At 37.0% G+C, this 15,693-nt stretch overlaps 3 protein-coding genes across 4 annotated transcripts in view; 1 reads left to right on the forward strand and 2 right to left on the reverse strand.

Moving 5' to 3' along the window:
- Window positions 1–472: 472 nt before the first annotated feature.
- Window positions 473–5,753, reverse strand: LOC105384213. The gene is made up of 5 exons (XM_048626922.1): window positions 4,862–5,753; window positions 4,241–4,339; window positions 3,288–3,350; window positions 2,023–3,147; window positions 473–1,798 (listed from the first exon to the last, which is right to left on the reverse strand). The coding sequence occupies exons 1-5, from the start codon at window positions 4,887–4,889 to the stop codon at window positions 618–620; spliced, it is 2,496 nt and encodes an 831-aa protein (XP_048482879.1). The 5' UTR covers window positions 4,890–5,753; the 3' UTR covers window positions 473–617.
- An 81-nt stretch (window positions 5,754–5,834) lies between these two features.
- LOC105398421 (GSK3-beta interaction protein) lies at window positions 5,835–9,251 on the forward strand. Of its 2 annotated transcripts, none has more exons than XM_038108841.2 (2): window positions 5,835–5,989; window positions 8,088–9,251. In XM_038108841.2, exon 2 carries the CDS (start codon window positions 8,088–8,090, stop codon window positions 8,451–8,453), a length of 366 nt encoding a protein of 121 aa, XP_037964769.1. In that variant the 5' UTR covers window positions 5,835–5,989; the 3' UTR covers window positions 8,454–9,251. The 2 variants fall into 2 exon arrangements, with proteins under 2 accessions (XP_037964769.1, XP_037964770.1); XM_038108842.2 differs by lacking the exon at window positions 5,835–5,989 and adding an exon at window positions 6,027–6,414.
- LOC105394842 (dynein axonemal heavy chain 3) overlaps window positions 6,499–15,693 on the reverse strand; it is a 78,517-nt gene continuing 69,322 nt past the window's right edge. The window contains exons 74-76 of the mRNA XM_048626630.1: window positions 11,435–11,643; window positions 7,456–7,666; window positions 6,499–6,943 (exon numbers count right to left, since the gene is read on the reverse strand). Coding sequence (XP_048482587.1) covers window positions 6,647–6,943; window positions 7,456–7,666; window positions 11,435–11,643 — 717 coding nt within the window. The 3' untranslated portion in view covers window positions 6,499–6,646. The remainder of the gene's footprint in view (window positions 6,944–7,455; window positions 7,667–11,434; window positions 11,644–15,693) is intronic.

Genomic DNA, 15,693 nt, shown 5'->3' on the forward strand with positions numbered 1-15,693 from the left:
TAGTTAATATTAGTTATTCCCCAACCTATGTAAAAGTTATAAATGTGTTGTTGTCTAAATTAGGCCTCAGGCATTAAAAAATATTCTTGATTTGTTGACTGTGGTAACAAAACTGAGACATTATTGGATTTTTAACTGATTTCTAAAGAATATAGGACTTTTTCCCCTTGATAATGTCATTTAAGAAGACTGTGGCTTTCCTTTAAATACTTTAAATTGAAAGAATACCTAAAGTTTAATTAATTATTTAGGCCCCAAGAATGGTAACAAAACAGAAATTTATTCATACTTACCGTCACATTTTTACATTTTATTAAATAAGTACTAAAAATACCGTAATTTCACAATAGATTTTAATAACTATAGATTATAGCGGTGTTATTTCATTTACTCAAAATATATTAAAACACCAAAAAATAAAAACATAACATTTTCATCCGTTGTTATAATTTTTTATAATTCCTCACTATACGTATAGGTAGGTAGGTAACCTGTATTGTATAGCTGTTCTATCAATGCCTGTTTTTTATTCAATCTGCTGACAGATTTCCTTACCAGAAGGAGAAAATAATATAATCTAGCAGATTGAACATAAAACAGACATTAATTATGCAGTCTTATTTCAGATAACAAACTGAAAAAATGATTTTTATGAATAAATAAAACAATATGTAATTTTTACGTCTTTTATTTTTTAAATAATACTCGAAAGCACTTTTCTTAATTTTATCGTTTTCGTTAAAACAGGACAGTTTGCCTGTTAAAATCTGGTTAACGGTGGTACACCAGGTATGAATGAAAAATTTAATTGATTTATTTATTATAAAATCAATGTTAATTGTTTTGTGTTCCCCACAAGAAATGAAATTAAAATCAACATTGGTTTCAATTATCACTTTTATATAATTTGATATATTTTTTATGTGACATTTATCTGACAGCACGATGTTAATAATGTTTTCCAGCTGTAAAAAACAATCAAACACCTCTCTTGTGGGGTAACAAAGCCAGCCTTTGTTCTCATATTCCCTGCATTCAATGTTTTTGTGAAAATTTTGTCTTTCTTCACTTACAAAATCTTTTTTACATGTTGGACAGCTCTTAAAACAACATTTTTGGACCCTGGTCACTAGCCACCCACTGCAATAAGCAATCGCTGCCGTCCTTTCCACCTCGGTACGACTAGTGCCTACTGTCATTTCATCTGTATTCAGTTCATCAATGCTAATATGCTCCGCATTGATTTCAAAACTACTTGTGGTATCTTTATTGTTTTGTTTTTCTATTAAATATTTTAATGACTGTAGGCACTGCACTCCGTCGCTTTCACAGTTCGCCCCAACAGAATGGGCAGAACTTAAATTATTTATCAATAAAGACTTATAGGCGGCTTCAAATGCGAAAGCATTGGGCATTGTGTTGCTTTGGCCATGTGACCGAATAGCTCCAAAAAAGTTTTCCAATGGGTCTTGGTTTACATTTCTCAGTAAAATTGAGTCTATACCCATTGATTTTAAGAGCTGATACAATTTTTCTATTCTTTCTATTGTTTTAATCCAACTCTGTACGGAAGGTACGGATACAGTACGGCCGGCTTTGTCACAAAACTTCATTGATTTTAAAACTTTGAGGCTTCGTCTCCAGAGTGCGTGGTGTGGTGATTTTGGCGTAACTGCCGCCCTGTACACTTTTCCATTCATTACCTGGTGATAACTGCCATTAACTGAATCGAACAGGTCGTCAAAAAGACGAAGTAACCTTGCAGTGTGTTTACATTCATCTGGTAATTTTCCACATTCTGAAATATAAGAAAAGTTACATATAATCATCTCATATTATATGGCCGAACAAAGCCACAGAGATATATTATAATATAAGTGTAATATACAATACAAGTGTAAATGACATGCTCCCGGTAAATTTTACCATATTATGTACTGGTCAAACTAACAATTGATTTAGTTTTGCGGGAGAATGTCATTTCATTTACCTACACCCTGTATGAATGAAAAAAATTGTTACCTGCCAAAAATCCCAATGCAACTGATGTCGTTCGGCTAAATACTTGCGCACAATGCTTCACCCTCATTTTTGGAATAAACTTTGGTTTCACGTGCTCAGCAGTCAACTTTGGCACCAATCGTAGGCCATCGAAGCCAGGTTTACGGGTATAGAGCTCTTCAATATGGCTCCATTTTGCCACCCCTTTTTCTCCATCAATTTCAAATATGAGATCCTTATTGAGTAAATTATTCCTGATCCCTTTTAATAAATGTGGAGGATCGTAAATTGGGTATATTTTACTGTTACCCAGTTGGAAGTAACCACCCGACCACTCTTTATCCTCTTTGATGCATGTGGTTCTTGTGTCTTCTAGAAGACTGTTTATGGCAGCTCTGTTAGTGGCTCCCTGATCACAAACAGTGGCCACAACACGCAAACCAGTTTTTTGAATTTCTCCAATGACCTCTTTTATTTGCTCTTTTAAACTCATTGTTTTTGTAGAGCTGCGACAAAAAGTGTAGCTTACTGGCTGTTTAAACTTTTTAATTATTCCTCTTACCATAAAAACCAAGGCATGGTCACAAATTACTCCTTCTTTTTTTTTCCCATCATCATTAAAGCCTATGATTTCATCCCTATTTCTGTCATAGGTTACTCCAGGTGCCAGGGCCATTTCGTCAAATAGAAGAGCGCAAATTCTGTGGCGTTTTGGTAGTTTCTTTACTCTTTTTCTTAACTCCACTATGTTTTTTTCATTGATTCCAGTAGTTAACGGTACGGATCGCAAAAGATTCTGCAGGGTTGTTCGTTTGGGCAATATGCAGAAAGTGCTCAGAAAGCGGTACGCTTTAGGACTGCGCTTATAAAGAGCTAGGCAGAATATTTTTTCTTTCGTTGTGAAACGTCTTCCTTTCAGTTTCTTACCCGTTTGCGATAATTGCATTGCAAAAAATGTTTGTGCTCCTTCACTTAATCCTGCGAATACAGTTTTGAACTCATCTTGTTTCTTCATTTGCTTCACAATTTTAATTTCATGTTTTGTGGCATTTTTCTGTTTCTGCAACAACCTTACTCTTGCTTGGAGCTTTGAGGACAACTTAAGAAGAGCTTTTTCGTTTTCAGTCATAGTCTTGTATCGGCGACCTGGAATAACGATATTTTTTTTGTCAATTTATTGCATAATCAATATACCTACCCCGCAATCAGCCGCTCTAATTGGGGGCACATAATGGGGTCTAGGAGTTGTGTTCGGTATAATATAATGAATTAATATTTAAACTTACGAGATTGTGACTTCATTCTTCCACCAGCAGCTACAGGTCTTTCAGTTGTGTCCATGTTGTAACCTGTAAAACATATTTATAAGGTAAATATTAGATATCTTTTTTTTCATGGTTCTATACAGTCATAGTCATACACACTCTTAGAAAATGACAACTGTCCTATATGACATATAGTTGGACTTTTAATTAGATGCAGTAAAATGACGTTTTGTGGGTTATTTCCTCCTAATAAATAGGGATGTAACTGAGTAAGAGTGGGCACACACTTAACGGTCCGGTCAGGGGCCGGCAAGAACAGGTTGACATTCATTTGTATGAAGTGACGTGACATTCTTTAAGAACGACCGATCAGAACGTAAGAAGTATGAAATTATGAGTTAGCTCTGGAATGATTAGATCTTCTGTGAACTTAATCACATCCCTATTGAAAGTCCAACTATATTAAAGTTAAAGACAAACAGTCTGCTGAGGGCATACAGCAGAGGCCTAGTAACAGGGTCCCGTTGGCACCATTTGGGTGTGGAAAACTAAAAATTACAAGAGAATTAATATTATATGTGCAGTCAGCATCATAAGTGGCTATACACTTTTGTACCTTGTCAAAACCAAAAGTCATAAACCGTCAAGTTAGTCATCATTAGTGCCGGTAAATTTGGCAAGGTACAAAAGTGTATAGGGACTTGTGAAGCTGACCGTACCTACATATTATTATGTACATATTAACATGTGGTGTGGAATATTGCAAAGGGCATAACATCTTTATCTCAATGTTGTTGGATCAAATCCCAACATGAAAGGACTACTTGGCCTTCCATTATGATTTTACAAACATACTTAATATTTCCCTTTTATTATTTAATGAGAAATAGTAACATGTAACTTTGAGACTAAACCAGCTACCTCCTAAGCATAAATTTATGTCCTTATGTAAAAATAACCTAACCTAACCTTACCTTGTGATGTGCTAGGTACATCCATATGTAATAGTGGCATATTACTAATTGGTTCAGCAATCAGTAATGGTCTTCTTCTTCTATCATCTTCAACATCTCCTGTGAAAAAAAGGTATAATTATTATAATAAGTATTTATACAAAACATTTGATGACAGCAGTATAAATTGAGAATCAAAAGCAAATATAGATAACTAGCTTTTCCCGCGAGCTTCGCTTCGCCTTAAAAGTTTTCCAGAGGGAATTTCGGGATAAAAAGTATCCTATGTTCTTTCTCAGGGTCTAGACCATATGTATACCAAATTTCATTCAAATCCGTTCAGTAGTTTAGGCGTGAAAGAGTAACAGACAGACACAGTTACTTTCGCATTTATAATATTAGTTAGGATTAGGATTTAATGTGCCACAAACTTATCTGTTCCGGTGAGGTGAGAGCGAACTAAATTGCTTACTAGTTCATTGTATATTGATATAGATTAGATGGGTTTATTAAAACCTCAAGGGCTAATTACCACTATGGGCAAACTTAAAATCTTATAGAATGAAGAAGTATTAGACATTTACTTGAACTGTCACCGGAACAGATACGTTTGTGGCACTATAATGCTGAAATAATACATACTTGGTAAAAGACGTGAAGGCACTGCCATAGGACATAATTTTTTGGGGTAGAGGTATGTCTCCACAAAATGTTTTCGACAAACTCTTCTGTTCTTGTAAACATAATCCACATTTAACTCATTGAGGTCACCACCAATTCTCGTTATCCAAATCTCAAACAACTTATTGTTCTTCTTAGGATCTGGAAACGTGTGTAGGAGAGTACCTGAAAATATTCAATGTTCTTATCAAGTAAAGCTTAAAGCCAATAATAAAATGAATATAGAACTTGAACAAAAACAATAATTAATAAAGAAATCCTTCCCTACTGTTAGGTTGGAAGAAATTTGTTGTATACTCTCAGACACCTTAAGCTACTGGAAGGGACAATTTAACCGAAAGACCTCCAGCTACCTATAGGTTCAGTTAATACTTGTAGGAGTCTATACTATAACCTATAAGTAACACTGGAAAAAAGTTTGCTTGGATAACTTATCATAACTTAAAATGTGATTGTCTTGGAAACCTTTTCAATCATGAAGTATACAAACTAACTTACCACTTCCTGCAACGACATCACAGCCAGGTACACAGCATTTCAGCCTGGACATGTTCACACCAAAACTTGAGCATAAAACAGAGTCCGTGGGAAAGCGCAATAGTTGTCGTTTATTAAGATATCCGTAAGAAAGTCCAATCGTGGGCAAAACAGAATCCGTAAGAGCAGCAAAGTCAAATAAAAGTCCAAAAGTATCGCAAACCAGAAATAAACAACGCAACAGAGACGGTTGTGAAAAAATTTCAAACTTAAAACTTGACGTTTGTGACATGTGACATATGTCTAAACTGCCAAAATTCAAACTCAAAATTTGACGTTTGCGACATGTGACATATGTCTTAACTGTCAAAAAAGTTTCATGTTTAATTCACAGCCGGCGCTGCTGGTAATGAAATATTTACGATCGTTTGTACTGAGTTGACATAGCATGATCTAGATTGTCTTTGATTGAGCCATTGTTTTGTTGTCGTCACGTCAAAATATTAGTCCTTTTCAATCAAAATTTCTGTGATTAACCTTTATCTAGTTGGCAGAGGACAGATTTTAATCGAACAACTACAGAAACTTCTACGAAACAATAATATCTTCAATGTGAGTATTATAAAAATGCACAATTTGCGTAACCCGCGAAATTTAAAATATTAATATGATTTGTATTCTGTTTAACTGTTTTAATATTTCTCGTCTTATGTTCCGTTGAAATATCCAAATTACATTCAAAAAGTGACTAATCTCCACACATAAAACCAAAGGTATTTTAGTTGTATTATTGATATTCAAGAGCACAGGATTGTTTTTCAGTGTTGGCAGACACACAGTCTAAGATCACATACCTTCGAGTATCTACTCATTATAGCTTCTAACTTATCTCTTGGCACTGCTTTTTATCTTGATTTATTTGATAATAAAATGTATTTTTATTTAGACTACCTTTTGCCCACAAGTGTTGATTTGCCTAAAAGTTTTCATGGTGAAATTGCGAAACTCCAGCCTCCTCTCATGTGATATCTTCCTAAGTACTAAATTAAATTAGTCTTCTTTTTTCAATTTTTATTGTATCTTTCACTCATTCTCAATATGTTCATAATAAAAAACATCAATATTCATGACAATCCATATTTATTTTATTTCTCAAAGTATTCATTACAAAGACTAGAAAACATCACAGTTAAACTATGTATCTTCTGTAGAAGATGTCCCCATAAAAATACATAATTAATCTATGACTACATTAAATTTAACTCATATTCAATCGTCAAGTTGTGTCAAGCTTGCTACTCCTCTATTGATCCAATGCTTTTGTGGTAAATCAGACAACAGTGGAATGTACATGATGAAGTTACTAGAGTGTCCCGTTGTCGCTAGTACTCCCTTCCTTTCACTTGTTTTGTAGAGAGGACAGAAGTAGCATGGCGGAGGGTTGAACTTGGCAATCAGAGCGGGTTGGAACCAGATTATAGGAATAGGATCAAATAGTATTTTTGGAAAGGATTCGTCAAGCTTCGATTTTTCTCTGTTCCATCTTGCTCCCTCGAGGTACAGTCCCTGGATATGGAAATAATAGGATCATTAGTTTCATCTGGAATGTTATGTGTGTTGCTAATAATAATGGCCTAATTATAATTTCCAAAGTTTCCATATTCATTTATGTATGAAACATTTCCACCTGACTTAAAAACATAAATAGTGCAATCTTACACACAACACAGATGTGCATTAATACTATAAAACTTCCATGCATTCAGCTTATCACTCATGCAAACTTACCCAGGCAAAGAAACTGAATTCTTTGTCTTCTTTATCCAATACATGTGTTTGCTTGTAAGAAATAATCAGGATAATATCAAAATGTTATTCATATACATTTACAGATGCATAAACTCATGCCAACTATTTTAGAGGTCAGAACAGAAACTTACATCTCAATACCAAAGATGCCAATGTAATTAAAATCGCTTGCATAGTTTGAAATCTTGTCTCTATTATGCTTTGCTTCGCTCAATGTTCTTCCTAAGCCAGTAGGTTGTTTTATCCCACTGAAAATAAATACTATTTACCTTGCAATAGACACCGAAATCTGGTTCCTTATTCTCTGTCGCCTCCAGTCTGGTGACAGTGAACTCAAAGTGCAGCTGGTCAATGGGTATCTTGTTCTTCCGTGAGTGGTTCTGCAACACTCCGGTCAGGAATGATTGCGTGAAGTAGAACCCGGATATCCAGAACACCACTGGTGGGCCCTCGTCTATCCAGTCTTGCAGGAACTTTAACCTGTGGGTAGAAGAAAAATTGAAAAAGTCCTATTCAATGGAAGTTGCCTTTGATAGATTTGTAGTAACTTAAAAAGAGATTATGGGCGGATAGTATCAAATAATACATTATAGGTTAAGACGCTTTCAACAATATCATGGAAGATTAAGACCCCCGCAGACTGTAGACTTTTAGTCGGCCGATAGTTTGGTCGGGCTCTTAATCAGTATGGAGTATCTATCGGCCGAAACATAATCGTTGAATGTGCGCACTACCATACATCTCCATACTGATTAAGAACCCGACCAAACTATCGGCCGACTAAAAGTCTGCAGTCTGCGGGGGTCTTAAGGCTCACCCTAATAACCATATCCTTGAATTTACCTATATTTTTATTAATCCATCATTATAATTATTAACATTCTTTCTATTTCCGCTTCAGATGGCGGAGTCGTCAGAGCGAGTCCTGAACGAGGAGACATGGCCGCAGGAAGCGGAAGCCGCCATCAACGACATCCGGAAACACGTGAAGAAGGCGAGCATATCCGCCGCCTTGCCCAACACCAACCAGCACATCTACATCAACCTCACCACGCTGGAGAACACCGACTACTGCATACAAATGTCGGCCAGCGGCTTCAAGGTCGTCGGCAAAAACCACGACGATACAAGCCAGTCGAGCGCAGAGCATACAAACTATGAAACTCCGTATGCCCTCCTGAATAACATTAGCCAGGGATACCGGGAGTCTTTTGGCGGTGAGTTGATGAATAAGTTGCTGGATCTCGCCAAGCAGTGTGAAAGCTAAACTGGCAGTAAGGTATGGTCGTAGGACGGCGTCGCACTAGCAAGCAGGGTTATTTTGTTTACTGAAAGTATTAGCTGGGCCCTTTTAGTCGCACCGTAGTAAGAAGTTGTTAGGATTTGTGCCACGATATTTTTTATTAAATAATATTAAATATGGTAGTATCTGGGCTGTGGCGTGTGGCTAACTTGCAAGCTTAGAACCGCTAGGAGCCTTCCCGCGTTTTCGCTAAACACATGCTCGCACGTCTAGTTACGCTCGGCATACTAGGTATTTGGAAATCTGTTAAGCAAGGATTTACCCGATGGTACTTATATTAAATAAGATGTGAGTTTGTAGAACTTTTGTCATAATTTTCCTGGAGCCCAGAAATAGCCTCGCGCAAGGGACCGCTGCTAACTGAAATATACACTAGTAACTTTCAAAATATTTTTTTTAAATGAGTACAAAAGTAATTATATAACTGAATAGGTAATTAAAACAATACCTAGTTTCTTTTTCTTATATTTAAAACATGTGCGACGTCTGGAAATACATATTATAGTACCTACATGTATATGTGGACACAGGGCTTAGCTTTATGTATTAGAATGTAACTATCAGTATTTAAAAGTGCTATAACACATTTAAATGTATCCTACCAATGTTGATGTTTGTATGTATTTGGTGTTTATTGCAATATACTTTCGATAAATCTATCCTATTTATACACTGTGTATTTCTAAGTACAAAATGTATCGATTTACTATAATTCAAGATTCGACAATGCTCAGCTCTACTTTCTCATAATATAAATGACACTTACAAAAATGGACTGTCTGGAATCTATTTAGGAACCACACCCACAAACGCACAGTGACTGTTCTGGTCCCTAGGACATAATTAACCCATATATTATGTCCAGAGGGTCGTTAAAGTACAGCCAGCAAAAGTGTTTTTGGTACAGCAGTTACCAAAAACACTTTTAGGCTGTACTTTAATTTTTGGGATCCGGAAAACAGGGTATGAAATCCGCCATTTTACAAACTAATAAAATCTTGAATTATTCTAGATCGATATTGGATAATGGTGATGTTCGCCTATTAATCCTATTATTAAAGTATTCGTGACTTTTTTATAAAGCAAAAATTATAGTTACGTGGATGACTGAAGAACGTCAATTGACATCAATTGTTTTAACCAGAATCTCGTAAGGACCATTAAAGTATCAATATGTTAATATGGACAGATATGGCCAGCCAAATAAGAGTAAAAAACATAAATGGAATCTTTATTTAGTACATATCTATGGAGTAAAGAATATTATAGGTATCAATCGGTATCTTATTTTCATTATAGATGGAAAGTCTTTGCAAAAATAACAAATTTGTCCATTTTTATTTTCTACTCTTTGCCAGGCTGTACATTACAAAAGACATTAATAATTAAGGAACAAAGATAGTTTTATTTTTAGATTTTTGATTTTTTTTGTAGGTGTTCCCAGTAGTAACAGAAGATATAAAATATATTTTATTTAAGTAAAAGTCTCACAAATTCCTTACAGTACAAAAATGTTTGGGTTGTAGGAATTTTGTTTATTTTACTTCTGGGGCACAAAATAAATAAGTAAAAAACGCTTGAGCAAAGAGTTGTGACTTTTGAGCCAGTTTAGGCAATATTCATAGTTTGAGATCTTTAATCTGCGAAAAGTTAGCTTGCCATATTTTAGAAATCTCAATAAAATCTGTCAAGCTAGCTTTTTAAGGATTCATACAAGGTATATTGATATTAATTTGTTACATTTCATATTATACCTATTACTTATTTTTGTAAACTACTAGACCCTTGTTCTTAGTAGTCATACACATAGTTGTACAATCTACATGTATGACAGCTACGAACAAAAATTCAGTCTAGTTTGGATCCTAAATATAGAATTCCAAAGAGATATAAATTAGAAATTATATTGTCGCATATGACTATTTTTCACCTACCTAGTGTAGTAGGCAAGTTTTGTATGATTTTCCTTCACTTAGCCAAGGACTGAAGGTTTTCAACAAGTCCAATTAGATAATACAACATAAAACTCTAGTTTAAACCATGACGCCAAAGCTTGGCCATTTTCCTGTGTGTGTATTGTGCAATACCTTTATAATTATTAGCCAGTAAAAGTTGAGCTTTAGAAGCATTTAGCCGTGTGTCGAGTACAAGCATAGACTGAGTACAAACCTGTATTTATTACCCCCTAGGTAACCCCGTTTAATTTTAGTTATTGTACGTATGTGTAAGTAGGTAGTAGCAAATTGTAATAAAATTATTGTTAAATGTATTTTCTGCTGTTTCAATGTCCTGACCCTCTAGTACGGGTTTTGCTATTTATGAAAACGAAAAAAGTTTACGTTTTCTCCTGTCATCTGCATACACTATCTGTCAAAAGTTTCATGATAGTTTCCATTATAGGCACCACTTAGTATGCGAGAAAACGTAAACTTTTATAGTTTTCGACAAACTGTCAAACCTGTATGAGACCTGCTGCATGGTTGATTGCGATGGTGAGATCGATTATGTAGAGAGCTGCTTTCATAAGTTGCATAAGAGGTTGCATCCCCGAGGGCTATTATCCATACAAAATGCCTCAAGGACGTCAAGGATCTAACAGCTTGCTATGGGCTTTTGATACCAAGATAATAATCCAGGTAGTTACAGTAAAAGTTAACACAGATGAGGGATGGCCGGAATGGCGCAAATTACTCGATGAATTTTGTAAGAAAATTTTAGTTCTGCTACCGACCGCCAGGGCCGCTGTTCATATTTTCCTACAAAATTATTCGATGAATTCTACTTCACGTTCACGATGGAAATTCATGCTAAGGGGTTTGAACAGTGCATGTTAGGAGACTGATGACGATGGTAAGTAACCTATACCTGAAACAATTTCTAAATTATGTACTCACTTAAGTGAAATGCAAATAATAGTAATAGTCCTGTCATGGGACTTCACATACCTCGCCAGTAGATCAGCGAAATATGACCCCAGACCCTTCATGGTCGGGTAGGACTGGTCCATCCACGCCGGCGGGACCGCGCCGCGCACGAAGCAGTCGTGGCACTGCTCCAGCTGCGCGCTCATGACGGCCAGCCCCTGGGTGGCTAAGTGCACCCCGTGCAGCGTCTTACGGACCACGGAGGTCAGGCGGTTGTAGCGGATTAGCTCCTGTAGGGGTTATTAATTTTTTAATTGCACAACATACTACTTGATTTATTTAGTCAAGGTGCTAAGTGCAACCTGTGGCGGGTCTGTCGACCTAGGTGAGGCGCTTGTAGCGGATTAGTACCTGTGGGGTTGAGGTGGGTGAGGGTTTATAGTTACAAAGCTGATCACGGACTAGATCGGTTCAATAAAATTGTATGTAATTCGTCAAAAACGTATTAAAATTGTAGTTCGGACAGTGAACGCTAGGGGAGCGTCAAGCTAATTAATGCGAGCAGCTTTTTAAGACCACGTTCAGATGACAAGCGCTCAAGCGCTTTTTGATAACGCGCGTTTACAACTACTTACACTCATTTTATATAAGCGCGTTAGCATGTGTATAGCCTGAATAAAATGTATGTAGTTGTAAACGCGCGTTGAGCGCTTGTCATCTGAACGTGGTCTTAAGAGTGGAAGCAGTCGTGGCACTGCTCCAGCTGCGCGCTCATGACGGCCAGCCCCTGGGTGGCTAAGTGCACCCCGTGGAGGGTTTTACGAACCACGGAGGTCAGGCGGTTGTAGCGGATTAGTTCCTGGAGAGGTTATTTACTTATTTATATTTTTATTTAATAAAGGTGGTAGGTCCGTGGAAGGTGTGTCGGATTACTGACGTCAGGCGGTTGTAGCGGATTAGTTCCTGTGGGGTTTAAGTGTGTTAGGGTTTATACCTACTTAGAAAGTTGATTAGAGACTAGATCGGTTCAATGGAATGTTATGTAATTCGACAAAAACGTAGGTAATTTGTACAGTGAACGCTAGAGGAGTGTCAAGCTAATTAATGCGAGCAGCTTTTTAAGACCACGTTCAGACGACAAGCGCTCAACGCGCGTTTACAACTACTTTAGACCACGTTCAGATGACAAGCGCACCACGCGCGTTTTTATAACGCGCGTTTACAACTACATACAATTTATTCAGGCTGTACACATGCTAACGCGCTTCGCGCGGATTAAAATGTATGAAGTTGTAAACTCGCGTTGAGCCATTGTCATCTAAACGTGGTGTGAGTGGAAGCAGTCGTGGCACTGCTCCAGCTGCGCGCTCATGACGGCCAGCCCCTGGGTGGCTAAGTGCACCCCGTGGAGCGTCTTACGGACCACGGAGGTCAGGCGGTTGTAGCGGATTAGTTCCTGCAGAAGTTGAGGAGTTTTAGCCGTTTGAGGGTTTATATTATACTTAGAAAGTTGATCAGAGACTAGATCGGATCAATTAAATTGTATGTAGGTAATTCGCCGAAAACGTATTAAAATTGTAGTTCCGACAGTGAACGCTAGGGGAGCGTCAAGCTAATTAATGCGAGCAGCTTTATAATACCACGTTCAGATGACAAGCGCTGTGTAGGTACAGCCTGAATAAAATGTACCTATGTAGTTGTTAACAAAACGCGTGTTGAGCGCTTGTCATCTGAACGTGGTGTTAGAGTGGAAGCAGTCGTGGCACTGCTCCAGCTGCGCGCTCATGATTGCCAGCCCCTGGGTGGCTAAGTGCACCCCGTGCAGCGTCTTACGGACCACGGCGGTCAGGCGGTTGTAGCGGATTAGTTCCTGCAGGGGTTGAGCTGGGTGAGGGTTTATAATATAGGTACTAAGCACGGACTAGATCGGATCAATGAAATTGTATATGTAATTCGCCAAAAACGTATGAAATTGTAGTTCCTACAGTGAACGCTAGAGGAGCGTCAAGTTAATTAATGCGAGCAGCTTTTTAAGACCACGTTCAGATGACAACGCCTGTGTTCAGCCTGAATAAAATATATGTAAGAATAAGAATAATATTTATTCAGAAAACTATAGGTAGTATTTTAAAAATAGGTCAAATCTTAATGCTAAAGGTAGGTGAAATACTGCTCTGAACTAGGAAATAACAGAGTTTTTCCTGTGTTTCAGATTAAAAAGATCTTACATAGAAGAACTTAAGCATCTAATTAAATAATCTTAGTTACTAAAAATCTTATAAATAAGTTTAAACAAGGCAAAATTATGTAAAAAAAGAATGTTTTGCACATTCTTTTTTTACATAATTTTGCCTTGTTATAGAAATAAAATTGTTTGCTGAATAATTGTATAATATGTACAACCACAGAATAATAACTAGTACCAGGTACAGAAGTCCATCTTCGCAATGGCTTGCAAAGAAATATGACTCCATCCCATAAGCAATAACATCTAATTTAGATCGCGTTCCAGCCGCACACGTTTTTATTTACTTACCTACCAATTAATTTTTGAGGGAATATGCGCCTTATTTCACTGGACTACGGTGCATAATAAGTTATACGTGGTTATACGCATTGAAAAAGAAGCCACCTTAGGGTTGCCTCAGCACCACAGACTACAACGTTTACTAAGCAACGGACTGACTTTGTAAAAAGAATGTCATGTTTTAAATCAAAATTAATTTGAATTTAGAATACAAAGCTATTCCAAACTTTTTTTCTATTGAAAATAACCAGTAAAAACAATAACAATTTCATAGTTAAGATATTTTGAAGTACATAAAATATGTATGAATCTAAGTACCTAAAACATTAAATTTTGTGAAAACATGTTTTTTTTTCGTTATTATTTATATTATGCATATAATTTATGTTATGATACAGAACGTGTTAGTTTCGTTAAGCACTAATCCCACTCAGCGCACATTTTATAATCGATTCATTAATACATTTTGAAGGTAGTTGTGTCTGTAAATTTAATACTTTAACGAAAACAAAATTGGAATAGACTTTGTTCAACATGGAGAAAAAAAGGGTTTGTAGTTCGGATTAATTTCATTTCAAATAAGGAACGTAGAAGAAATCAATAAAATACTTAGATTAGTTTTATCTGTCAGCATCTTTTGGTAATCTAAAAAAAATTGGATCACGATCCGTATTTAAGCAATTAAATACGGCACAGTATTTTGCTGTTTTTTTTCTTTTTATGTCCATTTTTCTATTCATAAATTTTAATAAATACCTAAATACGACATTTATAAATAAATAAAATAAACTAGTACGAAATAGGAACAAATAGCGCGCGCGTGTATCGTCTTCCGCTTGCGGCAGCCGACTAGATTCGCCCCCTCGATGGGGCAGGCGCCAGGCTGGCGCCTGCGCCGCCCACGCGCGGAGTGACACAGGCCTGGTACAACGTGCAGAGGTGACCGTATCATCATTTATTAGTAAAGTGGGTCAAGATCGATAGGTATTATGTAGGTACATTATAAAATTCTTCCTCAAGTCTGTCTAGATTTAGTTCAATAATTGTTTATGAGTAAATTAGCTTAGGTACGGGTTAATTATTATGGTTAGTAGGACAGTTCCGTGAGTTCTAATACCTATGTAGAAATAATCTAGTTCATTAAATTAAGATATAAGACAGTATATAATATTACACATGAATAAGTTAAAATTTTGACTAAGAGGCGCCTTCAGACGTCTTCATAATTAATTGACGCAATGTAACGTTTTTGGGCTATAACCTTAGCTGGGCATTCGGCATCCCCCGTCTTGTGATTGCAGGGCTTGTTGAAGTGGAGGCAGGTTGCACATTTTGGCGGCTCAGCTTTTTTGGTGCATTCACTCTGCACGTGGCCTCTCTCCCCGCAGTGGCCGCACGTAGCGACCGTCTCCCGGCACGACTTGGCCGCGTGGCCATACTGCTGGCACTTGTAGCACCTGGTCACAATTGTGAAATCTTTTACAGGGCAGGATGACCAGTTAAGAAATACTTTTCCTTGGGATATGAGGGCGTTGCGTATCAGTGCTGGAACTTCGATGATAAAATTGCAGGTCTTAGCATCTCTCTTACCAGATTTATGGCTTAATTTAATGCTGTTCATAAAGGACTCTTGTGTAGTATCCTGGAGTTTGTCGGCGAGGTTTTGGTGGTAGAGGTAGTTGAAGACGTCTGAGTCCTGCATCTTCACAGGAACTCCTATGATAGCAACTCTGGGTTTACGTTTATGGGGCTCATCGATGGTAAGACCAGAGGTCTCCAACTGCTTCAACTGCAATGTAGTTGTAAACGCGCG

This window comes from Plutella xylostella, chromosome 17 (assembly GCF_932276165.1).
Source record: "Plutella xylostella chromosome 17, ilPluXylo3.1, whole genome shotgun sequence".
In the NCBI taxonomy this organism is placed as follows: Eukaryota; Metazoa; Arthropoda; class Insecta; order Lepidoptera; family Plutellidae; genus Plutella; species Plutella xylostella.